Genomic DNA, 20,462 nt, shown 5'->3' on the forward strand with positions numbered 1-20,462 from the left:
TAGAAGGTCTGCTGCTGTGAATTTTACACCTCTCCCGCTTAGCGGAGAGTGGGGTGTGGTAGAGGACATCTCCCCGAACGCGTGGGTATGTCCAGATAGTTGCCTTGCGGAGCCGTCTTTTGTCCAGTGTCCACTTTATAAAGTCCATGCACTCCAGTGAATAGCATTTATCCATTTAGATAACTTTATTATTATTATTATAAGGATTTAATTACTTATTCTTACACAGAAACATAATGTGTGTCTTATAGCATCATATAGCATCATTTAAATGCTTAATTTGTAGTTTTAATGTGCAAATTAAACTTTTTTTCAATACTCTAGAGGGTACTCTTATTTTGAAGAGATCGTCCACTGGAAGTCTTAAATTAGCTCACTAGATTAGCTCACTAGACGCTGCCACTTCTACACACGTCATCATCAGGAAGTCGAGTCTGAGTGAAGAATTTCTACAAACAAACCAACAGCACACAGACAGTTATATTTACATTGTTTAACTTTAAACAACTAATACAAACAGAAGCAGCCATGGCGCTCAGCGACGCAGACGTTCAGAAACAGGTAATTAATGAACTTTAGATGAACTTGAACAAGAAGTAAACTACCGTTAACACTAAACAGGTTGTTCTGCAACTGTTGCAGAAAGTTTGTGAATTGTTTGATGAATTGAACAAGGTGGACCCTCTTGTAAACCAGTGTAAATGCTTTATTGGGTCGTCCACTCACAGTTCACAATCTTTTGTATTGAATTGTGCTTGAAATGTACTGTAATTCTGCAAGTTAATAAATATTTCAATCAACCAAAGAAAGAACCATCTGGAACCTTGTGTCCATGGCGATTTGAATAATACAATTGAGAACTGTATTTTATATTGAACCAAAATTATGCCACGGGTGGGCAATGATCACTTAATTGATAAAAAATAAAATAAAAACATTAACTAGTTTGTGAAAGATCAATGAACCATCTGGAACCTTGTTTCAATGGCGATTTGAATAATAAAATTGAGAACTGTATTTTATATTAAACCAAATAGCCATCGGGTGGTCAATGATCGCTTGATAAAAATAACATTTAATTATATAAATAAATAAATAAAATTAACTACTCTAGCGGTATTCTCCCCAGATAGTCAGAATAGATGCGTATTCAATTGGTGACTGATATAGTCTGTATTATATAATCAATGGTGCTTTTCACTGTCGGGTAGTATTAACTACTAGAAGTGATAATTTCCCCAGAAAAGTGAATTGCTCACTTCTGATGGAGACCATATAATTTATAGTTTGTGGACATGGAATAATAAACATTGCATTTCTAACCCCAATACCTTCCTATAGATCAAACACATGATGGCCTTCATTGAACAGGAGGCCAGTGAGAAGGCAGAGGAAATCGATGCTAAGGTAAAAAAGAAAAATTGCTTTTTGTCTTTTTTTGCGTGTAGGAGAAATAATCAGAAATGTGTACACACACACACAGCTGTGTGTGTGTGTGTGTGTGTGTGTGTGTGTGTGTGTGTGTGTGTGTGTGTGCCACGGAATGTGATGTATTGTATAATATTAACCCATTTAGGCCTGACGTCGAAAAAGAAAAGAAAACGTTCGCTCTGAAAGAACATATACCTATTCAAAGATTTGTGCCGCATTCTTAAGATTTTTAAAAAATAGCAGTCCTACAAGTCTGAGACCTACAAATAGCAGATCTACAAGCTCATAGCGCGCCACCGAGTGGCGCGCTATGAGCTTGTAGATCTGCTATTTTCCCAATAGCTAAAGTATAACAGAATGCTTGAAACACCAAGAGGGGTTCCCGACCCAAATTGGGTTAAGACTCGAGCACCCCTCACTTCACACGTCTGTGCTTTCTTTTTCTCTTTCCAGGCAGAGGAAGAGTTCAACATAGAGAAAGGTCGCCTGGTGCAGACCCAGAGGGTGAAGATCATGGAATACTACGAGAAGAAGGAGAAGCAGATTGAACAACACAAGAAGATGTGAGCCGCCATCATTCTCTCGTTCATGGACGGCATCTATGACTGGGGGGGTTTAGGTTGATTGACATCTGCATTCTCAAAACGCTCACAAGCCTGTCGAGACCTTGTTTTCATTGTGGTCCTTTTGGGTGTACATGCCCAATGTTAAATACTTAATCGTACAGCGGGGTCGCGGGCCCAGAAATGACAGATCTGTGAGCTCGTAGCGCGCCACAGAGTGGAGCGCTATGAACTTGTAGGTCTGCTATTTTTGAAAAATCGTAAGAATGCGGCAACAAATCTTTGAATAGGTATATGTTCTTTTAGAGCGAACGTTTTTTTTATGTCGACGTCAGGCCTAAATGGGTTAATATTATACAATACATCACATTCCGTGGTGCACACGCACACAGAGCTGTGTGTGTTTGTACACATTTCTGATTTCTCATACACACAAAAAAAGCCAAAATTATGCTATTTTCTTTTTACCTTAGCATCGATTTCCTCGGCCTTCTCACTGGCCTCCTGTTCAATGAAGGCCATCATGTGTTTGATCTATAGGAAGGTATTGGGGTTAGAAATACAATGTTTATTCCATGTCCACAAACTATACATTATATGGTCTCCATCAGGAGTTCAAAGCAATTCACTTTTCTGGGAAAATTATCACTAGTAGTTAATACTACCCGACAGTGAAAATTGACTATATCAGTCACCAATTGAATACGCATGAGGTAAAAATATATTCTGACTATCTGCGGAGAATACCAGATAGATCTGTAAGCTCACAACACTTGAACGCGATGCGTCGTTGTGCTATTTTTTGAAAAATCGAAGAACGACTGACATAGAAACATGGCTTTTTCAGAAAACTGTCAGGATGTAGAAGACATTTATAGAATCTGATCTCGGGTCAGAATGGGTTAATATTCCAGCTCTAGACTCCATATGTTTACACAGAACAAACATCTCACCAGCATGTGATGCAGCTTCGTTCTAACATACATGTTTTCTTTGTGTCCTCCACAGTCAGATGTCCAACCTGATGAACCAGGCCAGGCTCAAAGTGCTAAAGGGTCGCGATGACATGATCGGGGTGAGAGAGAGAGAGACCACCTCCTTTTACTGTGTTGTTTTACAGTCGACTAAAACTAAGGGCCGATTCATACTCCTATTTTAGAGCCGAATAAAAGTCTGTTCGGCTCTGTAGAGCAGCTATGTCAAACTCAAATACACAGAGGGCCGGACTGTGTTTCAACACACGGGCCATTTTTGGGGAGAGGGGTAGCTGAAAGTTGACCACAAGTGATATACCTCTACTGCTGATCAATAGTGAAGAGAAGACGCATGCTTGCGCTTGTTGGCCCTCGATACGTGACAATGCACTCACAGTGCATTGTGGGACTTGTAGTATTATGGTGGTCCGTGCAATATACCAGAGGGCCAGTTCTAATACTCATTAAATATCATCCCGCGGGCCAAAGATAATTCATTCACAGGCCTGATTTGGCCCCCGGGCCTTGAGTTTGACATATATGCTGAAGAGCCTACAATGTGATGTCATTTGGCTCTGTAGAGCCTACAATGTGACGTCATTTGGCTCTGTAGAGCCTACAATGTGACGTCATTTGGCTCTGTAGAGCCTACAATGTGACGTCATTTGAGGTTCGGGGGGGGGGGGGGGTGGCGGGTACCGTCCTAAAGTCGCCTCTTCGGTGCTACTGAAAGTGTCTGGCGAGCCGAAATCATTTCGGCACTACAGCGCCGAAACAGCGGTAAAATAAGAGTATGAATCGGCCCCAAGACAAAAGATGTTCGTTGACTACCTTTTTTCACTGACAAACTGCATGAAAACGAATCCACTCAAACCCTGTAGTCCAGTCGTTCTCAAACCGTTTCATGTCAAGGACCCCCAAATGGACACGTTTTAGCCTGCAGACTGCCATTTGAAGAGACCCCCCCCCCATATAAGAGAAGATTCTTAACTTATTGTCGATGGCAGTGATTATCAACCATTTTGATTTCAAGGACCCCCAGAATGTGTTATGCAATTATATCGACCATGGATCCCATTTTGACAGGTCCATGTTTGGTTCCATTTGTATACTCTCACAGTGGGCAAGCGTCGGCCGACACATCGCCCATTATCGCCCGAAAAGATGAATAATTTTTATCTTTTCGGGCGACGTTCCTCCTCGCCTGTTCGCCTGCTATTCGCCGGTAGTCGCCGGGGTCCCACAGACAAATAATTTGTCTGGCTGTCGCCCGTTGTTAAAGGCCCCTGTTCCACTGGGGTTGAACTCGGTTCCGTTCTTTAGGGTTCGGGTTCAAAATTAGGTGGGGAAAAGAGGTTAGTCCAGAACTAGAATAAAAAAAAAATCTTGTTTTGGTTTTTTTACTTGCCCTGAACTGGGAACCAAATTGGACGTGATTCTTCCGACCCACTGTTTAACCCTTTTTGGGGCGGGAACCCCTTTTGTTGTTAGCATCATGTCATGCTTTAGCTATTGAAAAATAGCAGATCTACAAGCTCATAGCGCGCCACCGAGTGGCGCGCTACGAGCTTGTAGGTCTGCTATTTTTGAAAAATCGAAGAACGACTGACATAGAAACATAGCTTTTTCAGAAAACTGTCATGATGTAGAAGACATTTTTCGAATCTGATCTCGGGTTAGAATGGGTTAATCAGACCAGTGTGTGTCCAGTGGAAACCTCGTATGAATCTGATCTCATGTCACAATGGGTTAAGAAACAGGATATTAGAACACAACTTCTTGCTTTCCATTTTCCTGACGAGTAAAATGGTTTTGGACATACAAGCTTTCCGCCCGACAGCGACCATAATTATGCAGCTTGCATGCAGTCATGTACAGTTCTCTGTACAGCTGGGGCTCATGTGATGAATATAATGATGGTGACATGGTTAATTGGTTCAGATATATAGTTATATATGCATGCATATCAAAGCATACAGTATGGTGTATATGCGTTGTGCATTTAATGTGATGTCTATGTTGAAGTTTGATAGTCTTGTTTATTAAAACTGGGCACAAGCATGTGGGACTCACAAGTCAGCCAGAGTAACACCACTCCTCAAAAAACCAACCCTTGACCCTTCAGATGTCAAGAACTACAGACCGGTATCACTCCTTTCATTTATTTCTAAAACCATTGAACGTGTCGTCTCCAAACAGCTCTCTCTCCATCTCTCACAGAACAACCTGCTGGATCCCAACCAGTCCGGATTCAAGAAGGCCCACTCCACAGAAACTGCCCTGCTGGCAGTCACAGAAGCACTACATGCTGCCCAAGCTGCTTCCCACTCTGCAGTACTGATTCTCCTAGACCTATCAGCAGCATTTGACACAGTGAACCACCAGCTGCTCCTAGACACCCTAGCGGAGCTAGGCATTGGTGGAACGGCACTAAAGTGGTTCTCCTCCTACCTCACCGACCGGACCTACCAGGTTTCCTGGAAAGGTCTGTTATCATCCCCCCGAACCCTCCAAACTGGGGTCCCACAGGGATCTGTACTTGGTCCCCTCCTTTTCTCACTGTACACTAAATCCCTTGGCACTATCATCTCTGCCCACAATATATCCTATCACTGCTACGCCGATGACACACAACTGTTCCTATCCTTCCCCCCCTCTACCACTCAGGTGGAAGAGCGCATCACTGCATGCCTGGCTGACATCTCACAGTGGATGTCCTCCAACCATCTCAAGCTGAACCCAGACAAGACTGAGCTTCTCTTCTTCCCAGCTAAGTCCTGCCCTATGCGGGAGCTAACTATTTCCGTAGACAACGCCCTGGTAACGTCTGTCCCAACAGCCAGGAATCTTGGTGTTGTCCTGGACAGTCAGCTCTCGTTCAAACCTCACATCACAGCTGTCACTCGATCCTGTAGGTTCACACTCTATAACATACGACGAATTAGACCGTTCCTCACCCAGGAATCAGCCCAGCTCCTAATCCAGACAACAGTCTTATCAAAACTCGACTACTGTAACTCCCTCCTTACTGGCCTACCAGCATGTGCACTTAAGCCTCTCCAGCTGATCCAAAATGCAGCAGCTCGCTTGGTCTTCAACCAGCCAAAATTCTCACATGTCTCCCCCCTGCTCCGCTCCCTCCACTGGCTCCCGGTCGCTGCCCGCACAGAATACAAAACTCTGATGCTGGCATTCAAAGCAACCAAAGGTATGGCTCCCCCATATCTTACAAGTATGATTGAACCCTACAAACCCTCCCGCGCACTCAGATCAGCCAACGCAGGGAAGCTGGAAGTACCCTCACTAAAAACGCCGGGACAACGCTCCACACGTCCCAAACTCTTCTCCCTTCTGGCTCCAAAACTGTGGAATGCACTTCCCATTGCAGTCAGAACTGCAGCATCACTCCCAATCTTCCGCCGTAGCCTGAAAACCCACCTTTTCAGACTCCATCATGGCCCTTAGCACTTACCCTAAACCCTTAGATAGCATTTCTGTTGGATTATATAGCATTTGATACAGACTTATAGCATGTTATGTAGACAGCACTGTAATTGTATTGTATGTAGTCATAGCACGCCATAGTACACATATATAGCATAGTAGTAAAGATGTATAGTTTATATGTATAGTGTATGTATAGTTTCACTATATAAATATTCCACTGTTACTTTCTTAGCTTACGCATGTTTCATGATAAATGCTTTTTATGTGATGTATTCCCATGCTTTGTTCTTGCTTAAATGTAAGTCGCTCTGGATTAAGAGCGTCTGCTAAATGCCTAAATTGTAAATTGTAAATTGTGGATTATTATTATTATTTTTACTCTTAGTTTATTGCATTTTTCTTATTCCTCTTTCTTGTACTGCTTTACTTATCTCTTTATTGGTGTTTATATTGTTTTTATGCCGTGTTTCTTTGGAGTTTTTGTTGCTCCTTTTTGTGTAAAGCACGTTGAGCTGCAGCTATAATATAATAATAATAATACTAATAATAAAGAGTATTATGTTTCCGTGTCTCAGGAGCTGCTGGCTGACGCCCGTGACAGGCTTGCAGACATCGCCAAGGACACGGACAAGTACGCCAACCTCCTTGAAGGACTGGTGCTTCAGGTAAACTATGGAGATATGTCCTCCTTGAAGGACTGGTGCTTCAGGTAAACTATGGAGATATGTCCTCCTTGAAGGACTGGTGCTTGAGGTAAACTATGGAGATATGTCCTCCTTGAAGGACTGGTGCTTCAGGTAAACTATGGAGATATGTCCTCCTTGAAGGACTGGTGCTTCAGGTAAACTATGGAGATATGTCCTCCTTGAAGGACTGGTGCTTGAGGTAAACTATGGAGATATGTCCTCCTTGAAGGACTGGTGCTTCAGGTAAACTATGGAGATATGTCCTCCTTGAAGGACTGGTGCTTCAGGTAAACTATGGAGATATGTCCTCCTTGAAGGACTGGTGCTTGAGGTAAACTATGGAGATATGTCCTCCTTGAAGGACTGGTGCTTCAGGTAAACTATGGAGATATGTCCTCCTTGAAGGACTGGTGCTTCAGGTAAACTATGGAGATATGTCCTCCTTGAAGGACTGGTGCTTCAGGTAAACTATGGAGATATGTCCTCCTTGAAGGACTGGTGCTTCAGGTAAACTATGGAGATATGTCCTCCTTGAAGGACTGGTGCTTCAGGTAAACTATGGAGATATGTCCTCCTTGAAGGACTGGTGCTTGAGGTAAACTATGGAGATATGTCCTCCTTGAAGGACTGGTGCTTCAGGTAAACTATGGAGATATGTCCTCCTTGAAGGACTGGTGCTTCAGGTAAACTATGGAGATATGTCCTCCTTGAAGGACTGGTGCTTCAGGTAAACTATGGAGATATGTCCTCCTTGAAGGACTGGTGCTTCAGGTAAACTATGGAGATATGTCCTCCTTGAAGGACTGGTGCTTCAGGTAAACTATGGAGATATGTCCTCCTTGAAGGACTGGTGCTTGAGGTAAACTATGGAGATATGTCCTCCTTGAAGGACTGGTGCTTCAGGTAAACTATGGAGATATGTCCTCCTTGAAGGACTGGTGCTTCAGGTAAACTATGGAGATATGTCCTCCTTGAAGGACTGGTGCTTCAGGTAAACTATGGAGATATGTCCTCCTTGAAGGACTGGTGCTTCAGGTAAACTATGGAGATATGTCCTCCTTGAAGGACTGGTGCTTGAGGTAAACTATGGAGATATGTCCTCCTTGAAGGACTGGTGCTTCAGGTAAACTATGGAGATATGTCCTCCTTGAAGGACTGGTGCTTCAGGTAAACTATGGAGATATGTCCTCCTTGAAGGACTGGTGCTTCAGGTATAAACGCCATCGCTACTATGGAGATATGTCAGCCATTTGACCTTTTTGAAGATGTGGGTATTGACATATATGTGTGTGTGTGTGTGTGTGTGTGTGTGTGTGTATGTATGTTTCTTAATTTTTCTTTTTTGCTTATAAGTTAGATGCTCTCAAATAGATTTTTGAGTGGTGCAACCAGCAATGTCCGTGTGTGTTCGCCTGTTTGAGTACCAGTAGGGGCCAGTAGGGGCGCTGTAGTAACGTTAGCCTAGCACAGCAACACACATGAATGCTGCGTACGTGCATAGAGAGAGAGCAGGAGGGGGTGGTGGCGGGGTGGGGAGAGAGAGGGGAGTTGCACCACTCGGTTCACACGGGTGTGATTTTCTTTTTTTATCAAATCAAATCTAAATGTTTCAAAAAGTATTAAAATGCACACTCTGCACTTCCTCTGGTGTTGTGGGTGTGGACATGTATCCTGAGTGTAACTGTTCCTCTTTCCAGGGCTTCTACCAGTTACTGGAACCCAAAGTGACCATTCGATGTCGCAAGCAGGATGTGGACATGGTGCAGGTCAGAGTCTAAGATGGACTGTTTTTTTTCTGTTTTTTGTGTCTTTGCGCCTTTATTATTATTTTTATAGAGGGATACAGTAACAGAGCGCTGAAGTCCTTGGCGTCACTTGCTCATCCCCTCGATTCCCCTGGTTCACGGAAGTAATTTCTCTATGGAGAATAACATGGGGTGATTTTAAAATCGTCTACTATAAGCATTGTGGTCCAAAAATAAACAAGCTGTCTCGGTGTTATTGTCAGGGAGGTGTCTCTGTATCGTTTATGACAGTCAGTCAGTCATATATGATACAGTCTGCTTCTAGCAAAAATGTAACTAATTCAGTAGCAGTATAACAATAGCGTTTTCTCTCAGTCAGTTGATTCTTCATATCCATATGAGTGAAGCGTCCTGGATGGTTTGTTTATTTTTCAAACACAGTACTTGTATGAGGCGATCGAAAATGGGGATTACAATGCAAATAAAAAGTACATGAACCTGTGGATTTGCGTCAGACTTTGGTGCTCTATTGACAGTAGGCTGACAAGGAATGGGGTGGTGACATAGAGTAAAGGCCGTCAGGATCGGGAATCGAACCCGCGGCACACTGCCACACTGGACTACCAGCCAGCGTAACCTGGACCGCTGAGCCACGGCACAGGCCTAAGCTGGACCGTGTACAACTTTACTTCAGTGGTGCCCAAACTGTCGCGTATTAAAAACAAATCCAAACATTTCTCAAAATCCAAACATTTATTTTTACAAGCTCACAACACGTCGCATTGCGATGAGTTGTGAGCTTGTAAAGCTAAAGCTGCTATTTTTGAAAAATTATGAAAATGTGGTGCAAATCTTTGAATATATTATTTCAGAGCGAACGTTTTTTACTCATATCTTTGCTTCTGGCGGGGTCTCTGGAACAACATATTTTCAGATGGGGGTCGGCAGCCAATTACATATAATCTTGGGGGTCCTTGACATGAAAATGTTTGAGAACCACTGACATAGAAACATGGGTTTTTCAGCAAACTGTCATGATTTGTAGAATCTGTTGTCAGGTCTAAAGGGATTCATTTAATTGTTAAAAACAATTGTTGTTGCCACCACCAGATAGTGAGATAGTGATGGCATACTGTACAACACATTAGGTTTGTCATATAGTTTGTGATTTTTCTGTGCCCGACAGGCTGCAGTGGATAAAAAGTAAAAACATGTTATTTTCTGACAGGCTGCAGTGGATAAAAACATGTTATTTTCTGTGCCCGACAGGCTGCTGTGGATAAAAAGTAAAAACATGTTATTTTCTGACAGGCTGCAGTGGATAAAAACATGTTATTTTCTGTGCCCGACAGGCTGCTGTGGATAAAAAGTAAAAACATGTTATTTTCTGACAGGCTGCAGTGGATAAAAACATGTTATTTTCTGTGCCCGACAGGCTGCTGTGGATAAAAACATGTTATTTTCTGTACCCGACAGGCTGCAGTGGATAAAACATGTTATTTTCTGTGTCCGACAGGCTGCAGTGGATAAAACATGTTATTTTCTGTGTCCCGACAGGCTGCAGTGGATAAAAACATGTTATTTTCTGTGTCCGACAGGCTGCAGTGGATAAAAACATGTTATTTTCTGTGTCCCGACAGGCTGCAGTGGATAAAAACATGTTATTTTCTGTGTCCGACAGGCTGCAGTGGATAAAAACATGTTATTTTCTGTGTCCCGACTCCCGACAGGCTGCAGTGGATAAAAACATCCCCATCTACAAAGCGTTGGTGCAGATGAACATAGTGGTCACAATTGATCAGCATCGTTTTCTTTCCCCTGATATGTAAGATGATTCATATTGATGTTATATAAATATATATATATATATTAGGGATGCACCGAAAATTCGGCAAACCGAAAATATTCGGCCGAAAATGGCTAAAAATTTATTTTCGGCCTATTCGGTTTCGGCTCAAATAAGCCGAAAAATATCACCGAATAGTAGTAGTGGTCCTAAAGTTGTGAATCGATATAACTAAACTGCGGGAAAAACACAGATGTACAAGCCCAAAGTGCTGTGCATTGCGACGGGTAGATAACTTGTAGATCTGCTACTTCCAGCGCAGGAAGGGCGCATGCTTATGACGCTCTTTAAGACAGTCACTCACACAACACACGCAGCAGTCAGCAGACGGAATGCACAGACAGATCCGAGTCCGACACAACTTTACTGCACACATCTGTGCTTTCATTCACGCTTCCATAGCCTTTTAAATCTTATTTCCCATCCACGGGCACAAGCAAAGTGATATCAGCAGCTGCCTTCCACCCGATCTGGATGGTGGTGGTGTTGTCTGACGAGGGTAGCTACTAGCTAGCATGGGAGCTAACATTAGTTTAGCTCTGGTCCATATCGTTAGAAGGAGTCCTCCTTAATAACACTATAGTAGCCTACTTTCCATCCGTTCCCCAACTAAACCCCTCACACTCGATGCGTTTACACGGGCAGACACAAAGACGAATGGGAATATCATTTGGAGCAGCTACACGTCTTTGCATCAACATGTTGCTGGTTTCCATTATAAATGAATGATAGACTATCCTTGCGTCTGCCCGTGTTTAGTTTCAGTGTCCACAAGTTCAAACCCACCTCTTGAATATTACTTTCCCCAGCTATCTCATTCCACTTTCATTTATTTTATTCCATAGTCTTAGTTTTTCCCTAATAAAGTTGTTTTTATTTGTTTTCTCATGTTCCCCTTGAAAAGCATATTTAAGTACTCAGAGAAGCATTATATAAATAATATTATTATCACTATTATTATTGTCTCCACCAGGCCGAAGGCATGTGGGGAGAGTATGTTTTGCACTCCGTCCGTCCGCGTGTGTGTCCGTGTGTCCGTGAACAGCTAATCTCGGCCACCGTTAACCCGGTCGATGCCATATTTTGCACACACACTCCCTGGATGCCAACCATGAACCTCTGCCCCAAACTTTCCAGAACGGCCTGTTATAGCGCCACCAGGAGGCCGCTTTGTGCAAAACAAGTTTTTCAATGCCATATTTTGCACACACACTCCCTGGATGCCAACCATGAACCTCTGCCCCAAACTTTCCAGAACGGCCTGTTATAGCGCCACCAGGAGGCCGCTTTGTGCAAAACACGTTTTTGCACAGTACACCTACAGATTTTGTCCAAACATCACGCAAATTGGTACACAGTCTCTCTAGAGCCATTCAACGAAAAGGGTCTTTCAGATTTATCAGACTCCATCCTGATTGGTTAAGATTGGCTTCCAAAGTTCACAGGAGTGCTCAGTTTCAAACAAAATGCTGCAAATCATGAACACATCGCGTGATTTCCGTGAAATTGTGCACCCACATTCCCACTAGGCCGAGGACGAAATGCCACATGAACAATTTCAACTCAGCCTCAAGGTGGCGCTATAACTGGCCGAAAAGTGTTTTTACCTCTAACTGCACGGATCTGTGGATAACCTGGTGGAGACCTGTGCCCGGAAGGGCACTTTTTCTAGTTACTACTTGTTTTATTGCCTATGATTATGTAGAAAAAAAAGCTCACTGCTCAGGTCAAATAGGCCTATTGATATGCGATTAAAATGTGATTAATTGAGATTAATTCATCACAAAGCCTCCAATTAATTAGATGTTTTTTTAATGGACCCATAAGTGTTTATTATTTAAGTTAGGTTTTGCCATAATCATGTATTTTGCCATAATCAGGTAGCTTTACAACAAAGATGTATTCGGCTATTCGGTATTCGGTTTTCGGCCAACTGTTTCCTATATTCGGTATTCGGTTTCGGCCAAGAATTTCCCTTTCGGTGCATCCCTAATATATATATATAGTACTACAGTATGTACTCGACAGTATTGAACTTGCTAAGTTAAAAATACTGACCTGATGATGATGCTATCATTAACTGTGTGTGGTGTGGTGTGGTGTGGTGTCGTGTGTCGTGCGGCAAGAATTGAGATCACGATTATCTTCTTTTTTTTTTTCTCCAATGAAAATATTTATTAAAACAGTTTAAGAGCCATAAACGTCAAGACGTCTAATTGCCAATTATGTACCGGATGCCACGGACGACAAGACGTGATCCCTTGGGAATTCATATTATATGAATTATATCCATATTTAGAGAATTCCTCTAATCTGGTGTACAGGTGATGACATGCACATTACATGCATAATAGAATTACAATTTCTTTCTTTTTTTTATAATGGGAGAATTGGCATGAACCAAAGCCTAAACTGGTGACCACCAGGTGGCGCTGAAAGAGTTAACCCATTTAGGATGGGAACCCCTTTTGGTGTTGTAATCATTATGTCATACCTGGTGGTGCCGTGCTACAAGCTTGTAGATCTGCCTTTTTTTAAACTCCATTGGCAATGGCAGCCACATATGGCAGCGAGCCAGCGACGCTGTTACTTATACCCACACTATCAGTGCCGGAAGTGCTTCAAAATAAGAGCTCTGGGTGGCCGGGGTTGTCTCAGCGCTTTTACTCTGAAAGCCATGACCCGGAAACAATCTACAAAAAAAAAGTTGACTTTACATTGCTAGATTACATTGCGATCATTTTAATTTATATGATATATGATCCAAAAAGCGTTCATATTTTGCGTGAGAGACGGATGAGGAGCAGAAATGAAGCGCCAGCATATCGATCCGTTCATCACCACGGAGAGCGCCCTGGATTAGGAGATACGAGTCATTCTTTCCGCGTCTTACGTACAGAATGTGTTAAGAGTACTGAGTGATGTTAATCGTCAAGAATATATATGCCATGATTTTGTGAATGTAACCCCTACCTGTACCTAGCGTACAAGGACACAATATTTGTGTCCTTGTAGTCTCTCATTTACACAGACATGACGAAATGGTTAAAATGTGTGTCATTGTTTTCAACAGCTGTGGAGGAGTTGAAGTCTACAACGACAATGGAAAGATCAAGGTGGCGAATACGCTGGAGAGCAGACTGGAGCTGATCGGAGAGCAGGTAGAACACTTCACCTCATTTCCATGATATAGTCAAGGGCATTTACAGGGTCGTTACCATAGACTGTAAAGAAATTATGGTTCTCCGGGTCTGATATGGACGTAAGATGAAGCCAGTCAGTCCTTGAATTGTAAATCGCCATCTTTCTAGATCCGTTTGGGCCCAGCTGGCCCATTGGCTGGCCCAGACAACGAGGCGGGACTTCCCCCCTTCTTCTTCGTTGGTTTTTATTTTGACTCGAACGGGGGGTGGCTCCCGTTCATAGACTGTAACGGTAGCCACGCCCCTCAGAACATACGCGACATTATGGTAATTTCTTTAATAAATGGGACCATACTTTTCCAAAAAAAATATTATGACATGAGAAATGAGACTTTAAACTAGTGACTGGAAGCAGAAAGTATTCATGACCATGTTTATTAAGGTAATACAGTCTAGGTGAAGTTGGGCCCAAATACATGGACCTCTATGGAGATATGGGGTTTTTTTTGGGCCCAATGACAGCGCCACAACAGGCCATTATATGAACTTTCAGGAAGTCCCGATTTCCTTAGTGGCTTAACAGAATATCTGTCTGACTGCCCCCCTGATCGTTACTTTGGGTCACGTTCAACATATCCTGTCGTTCTTGATCTCTGGACAGATGATGCCTGAAGTGAGAATGGCCTTGTTCGGTGCCAACCCCAACCGGAAGTTCAAAGACTAACACTCTGGCTTCTGGGTTTGGACCTGCCTACGGGATACAGAGAAAAACACAGACTGTTCACTGGATCTATGGATCTATGGACACATCACAGCAAAACCAGGAGCAGAAAGGGCCTTTACAAACACCTGCTCCTCTTCCTCAGGGTGAGAACATGTTGAGCAGACTGTGATACGTGTGTGTGTGTGTGTGTGTGTGTGTGTGTGTGTGTGTGTGTCACATGCAAATACAGTAGAGTGCCTTAAAACACATTTTGTGCCCAAGACGTCCACAGATGTCCTAGGAACTTTTGTTTTGTTTTGTTTTTTGATTTTCTTGGGTTCTAAAAAGTGGGCACCCTGGGTCGCCATTTTTGAAAGATTAAAAGGGCACATGATGTGTTTATTATAGGGTATATATTCAAGCCCTTTCTCTGTGACAAGAGGTTGCCTTGTATTGTAACAGTGGTTCTCAAAGTGTGGTCCAGAGACCCCCCGAGGTGTCTGTGTGAGGCTTCCAGGGGGTCCCCAGAATAGAATCGTTAATATACCATCGAAATGTCAGCCTATTTTATACCTGAGCTATTTGAAAAATAGCTGATCTAGAAGCTCACAACTCGTGATGCGTGGTGGGCTTGTAGATAAGCTACTTTAGAAACCGGTTTAAAATTAAAAGTCTTCATCATTTTTGAAGTTTTTTTTAACAACACACATCTATTTAGAAGGGACGAATAAATACAATATTTGAGAACCACTGCCGTATATTTCAATGTAACTGTAAATGTGTACATTTCAGTTTGGGAGAATATAGTCCTGCTTAGCCAGACAACTAATTCCACAATCTCCGAATGCTATATAGAGTCTGGAACTACACCTCCTGAATGCTATATAGAGTCAGGAACTACACCTCCTGAATGCTATATAGAGTCTGGAACTACACCTCCTGAATGCTATATAGAGTCAGGAACTACACCTCCTGAATGCTATATAGAGTCAGGAACTACACCTCCTGAATGCTATATAGAGTCAGGAACCACACCTCCTGAATGCTATATAGAGTCTGGAACTACACCTCCTGAATGTTATATAGAGTCTGGAACTACACCTCCTGAATGTTATATAGAGTCTGGAACTACACCTCCTGAATGCTATATAGAGTCTGGAAACACACCTCCTGAATGCTATATAGAGTCTGGAACTACACCTCCTGAATGCTATATAGAGTCTGGAACTACGGAATTATGCTTTAGCTGTTTTCAAATTTACATTAGGATACATTTGTGCGACTGTAAAGACGAAACGGAAGTGGGGAGGAGGCTTCACTTCCGCTTTATATTTTACTCGTGATGGAGCTTCTGTTGCTCCAGACTGTATAACAGAAGCATTTGGAAATTGCGAGAGGCAACAAGTCTGGCCAAACGAGACTAGGGAGAACCTGAATCATTTGAACATGAGACTAGGGACAACCTGAATCATTTAAACACAGACACACATGCACTCTTATTTAGGTAATCAGAAGCCATACTGCAGTTTTCCTTCTGCTTTGTATATTTCTGGCAGGGCTGGGCTAATATGGACTACAATTTCATATATATATATATATTTACCTCTATGGTGGGCGTGACTGGTGCTTTCACAAAATATTTACACAATTTTGTTTTCGATAATCATTAGTAATGCCTGTGAAACCTTGTATGTTCGAAACTGTTACTTTTCATGAAATAAACTAAAGTAAATTAGAACCTTGTGTTCCATTAGATCCAATATAGTTATTATTTAATCACAAGCTCTTGCTGATACTTTTCATTGGTTCAATATTTATAAAACCTACAGGCTTAAACTCTTATCTGATCCTATTTTTTCTTTTCTCTTTTAATGGCAAAAATAGCGTCCCAACTCGCTATGAGCTTAATATAGATTGGCTTTTTGTGCTACTTTTTTTTGTTGTCACATTGTAGTAGGAAGAAGCACATTATTTCACAAAAAACAAAGATGAAATAAAGTATGGAGATGCAAGGTTTCTACCCGACTGTGACGATATATGGATTATTATGCCTTCTGCTGTGTTCTGTTATTGGAATGGCTAGTTTATTTATAAATGATGTGTGTTCATATGAGAAGTTTACCTTTCTTCCAAAGCATCGTAAAAAGTAATAAATAAATGTGCAACTGAGAAAGCAGTATGTATTTTATTTTATTTACATCTTGTAAACACAGCATTCATTAGGTTAATTCATTCTGTCTCTACGATGAGGAAATGTACCGTGTTATTCTAGCCTCATCAAAACAGATCTGACATTAAAAAGGTAAAAAATAAAATGCTTTTTTACTGCCACCTAGTGGATCTAGGTAGCAAATGGCAAACAGTTGGCAAGTCAAGATGCCACTTATAGACCCTCCATGTTAAGTTTTCCTTTTCAGTTCTCGTCACAAAACTGGACACAAATACCAGAAAAATAACACTTTCCAGCACCTTAATTTCCACAACGCCGGTTGGAGACTTAACACTTTGTCTTGTTTTAATGTCTACAGACTTTCATAAAAATAAGGCTTTGTTTGTTTTTTAATTGTGCGCATGTCATGCACAGAACAGATATAGTGTATATAGTATAAAAGTTCAACTAAGCGGTAACTAAATGCATAATTCAGAAGGGTTCTGTTTAATAAAGGGATAGTTCAGCTTTTTTTATAACTTAAGCTGTATGAAATACTTTCCATTAATATAGTGGTTGCAACTGTATTAATTGATTGCCCGAGTCCCGTGGTGGGAGTTCTGCTCTGGTTTTGGTGAAATATTAAAGGACATATAACATAAAATGTAACTTTCAATTTCTTTTGTGTTTTGGGGGCTCCCATATGTGTTTTCTAGTATCCCCACAAATAACCAATTTTGAACAATCAGGCTTTCATATCATATATAGGTGCTTTATTGGAAACTGCTCTCAGGAACTGCTCAACTGATTTTGTCCTCATCGTGATGTCATCAATGTCACCCTACTTTGTATAATTCCTCCTCCAGTCTTCAGTTCCAAATTTTCATTTCCACTTTGTTTACAATGTCCGCCATTGTTGATTTTCCAAGCTGGCATGGAATGGAAACAAGCCTGGTTTTATCTAGCATCAGTATTATAATGACTCAAATATTAAATAATCTGCATATCAGCACCTCCACCACCTCAGGACATTGTGGTATTGCAGCTAAAACTGCTTTCAAAGTCCATAAAGAAATGACAAGGACTGGTTATATCAGAGTGGTGATTGAGGCTCAAACCATTAGAAATAAGTTGAGGGACATGGACGTTATAATATTAATATTAAAAACCGTTTTAAAATGCATGTTAATTCTGCTTTAAGTAGTTCCGGTCATTTTGTGGGGGGCACTGGGGGCCACACAGTAAAAGTAAATGAATCCACAAAACTAACGTCATTTGTATTGTTGACCTATTTCTAAAATATTAGCGCAACTTTCATTCAACTTTGACCCCTCTATCACATGGAACTATTTTTTTGGTGTAGTGATATGGACACAAAAAACATAGTTCTGTGTGATCAAGGTAAAAAATGAACAAATTGTTGACCTATTTCTAAAATATTAGTGCAACTTTCGTTCATTTTTTACCGTGATCACACAGAACTATGTTTTTTTTTATCCATATCACTACGCCCAAAACATAGTTCAGTGTGACAGAGGGGTCAAAGTTGAACGAAAGTTGCGCTAATATTTTAGAAATAGGTCAACAATACAAATGACGTTCGTTTTGTGAATTAATTTACCCTCCACAAAACGACCGTAAAGGTGGTTGTACACTGGGCGCGTTTTTCGGAAAACCGATGGCGAAACGCCGCTAGAAATCAGAGAAATGCGCTCTGTGTGTGTGTGGGGACCATAACTACTCAGAGCTACCAACCTGCACACATTTTGTGTACCAACCACGCAATTCTAGGTGTATAGACACCTAGAATTGCGTGGTTGGTACACAAAAATGTGTGCAGGTTGGTAGCTCTGATTAATATTTCACCAAAACCAGAGCAGAACTCCCACCACGGGACTCGGGCAATCAATTAATACAGTTGCAACCACTATATTAATGGTAAGTATTGCATACAGCTTAAGTTAAAAAGCCCTTTTAAGCCCTTCTGAGCCAAAGAGGAAGTCAAGGCCAACTGGATAGCGGGTCCAGCAGGCTAACCTGTGTGGCCTGCAGGCTACCCGGGGCAGTTCGTTAGGATATACACACTGAGATTAAACTCATTAGTGGGAGATTAGCCAATGACCTTAGTGTGTGACGGGCAGCACCTTCACACACACACACACACACACACACACACACACTCCATGAAGGAATCCAAGATTACAACTGTGACTCTGAGCTATGAGGCAGAGGGCTGTGCTACTGTATCTAAACCCCATTTAGACCTGAGGACGATTCTATACAAATGTCTTTTAAATCCTGACGGTTTTCTGAAAAACCTCCTTGTTTTTCTGTCAGTCATTCTCAAACATTCTCATGTCGAGGACACCCACAAATATATGAAATTGGACGCCGACCCCCCCCCCCCCCCCCATCTGAAAATATGTTGTTTCAGGGACCACCTCCCAGAAGCAAAGATTTGAGTTAAAAACGTTCGCTCTGAAAGAATATATATATATATAAAGATTTGCGCCACAGTTTCATGATTTTTCAAAAATAGATCTACAATAGCGCACTGGTATTTTTGAAAAACCCATGAAAATGTTTGAGAACGACTGACATTGAAACATGGGGTTTTTCAGAAAACTGTCGACATTTGTAGAATCTTCTGTCAGGTCAAAATGGGCTCCCTTTTCGGAGAGACAAAACCAAGCCTAAATGTATGTGATCGCCGGCATTTGAATTCAACCCAAATCCTCAGTTGTGACACAAACGTGGCATTAAATCAAGCGTTTTCTACGACATTGGAATTTAAACAGCTTTTTTTTTTAACACGAGGTGGGGATTTGTCACTTTATATAGTGATAGGTAGGTTTTGTTTTTGTAGTTTTATTTCGTTTTTATTTTTTTATTTTTTTTATTTTTTATGTACAAATAGCATGATTGTTGGCAACTTTTGTCAGTGGTCTCACAGTGAATGCAGAAGCTCTCCATCCATTCCAACCAGACATGGTAATCTGTCAGTGGTCTCACAGTGAATGCAGAAGCTCTCCATCCATTCCAACCAGACATGGTAATCTGTCGGGTCAAAATTAGAGCCCCGGACATATTACTGACAACCTGGTAAACACCCCCAGATTAGGCTCTCTCACACACACACACACACGCCCACGTGCACGTGCACAGGAGTCACACACACACACACCCACGTTAACCTCGCCTCACCAGGCTTTCCACTTCGGAGGAAAGCCTCGTCTCGGTTCCAAAAGTGCTGTGTGAACCGGTCTGGAGCGGATGATATCGTTACGTCATGTTGTAGTCAATGTTTTGTAGTCATCAGGATGATATCGTTACGTCATGTTGTAGTCAATGTTTTGTAGTCATCAGGATGATATCGTTACGTCATGTTGTAGTCAATGTTTTGTAGTCATCAGGATGATATCGTTACGTCATGTTGTAGTCATTGTTTTGTAGTCATCCGGATGATATCGTTACGTCATGTAACTCATGTTGTAGTATTGTTTTGTAGTCATTAGGATGTTATCGTTACGTCATGTTGTAGTATTGTTTTGTAGTCATTAGGATGTTATCGTTACGTCATGTTGTAGTATTGTTTTGTAGTCATTAGGATGTTATCGTTACGTCATGTTGTAGTATTGTTTTGAAGTCATCAGGATGATATCGTCATCAGGATGATATCGTTACGTCATGTTGTAGTATTGTTTTGTAGTCTTCAGGATGATATCGTTACGTCATGTTGTAGTATTATTTTGTAGTCTTCAGGATGATATCGTTA

The 20,462-nt window shown here is 41.7% G+C and overlaps 1 protein-coding gene across 1 annotated transcript; it reads left to right on the forward strand.

Moving 5' to 3' along the window:
- The first annotated feature begins 415 nt into the window (after positions 1-415).
- On the forward strand, positions 416-15,481 carry atp6v1e1a (ATPase H+ transporting V1 subunit E1a). Its single transcript, XM_083763606.1, has 9 exons — positions 416-561; positions 1,342-1,407; positions 1,885-1,994; positions 3,003-3,069; positions 6,991-7,080; positions 8,799-8,867; positions 10,577-10,671; positions 13,766-13,853; positions 14,497-15,481. The coding sequence occupies exons 1-9, from the start codon at positions 529-531 to the stop codon at positions 14,557-14,559; spliced, it is 681 nt and encodes a 226-aa protein (XP_083619732.1). The 5' UTR covers positions 416-528; the 3' UTR covers positions 14,560-15,481.
- Positions 15,482-20,462: the final 4,981 nt, after the last annotated feature.

This window comes from Protomyctophum parallelum (genome assembly GCF_964188405.1).
Source record: "Protomyctophum parallelum genome assembly, chromosome: 4".
Lineage (NCBI taxonomy): Eukaryota > Metazoa > Chordata > Actinopteri > Myctophiformes > Myctophidae > Protomyctophum > Protomyctophum parallelum.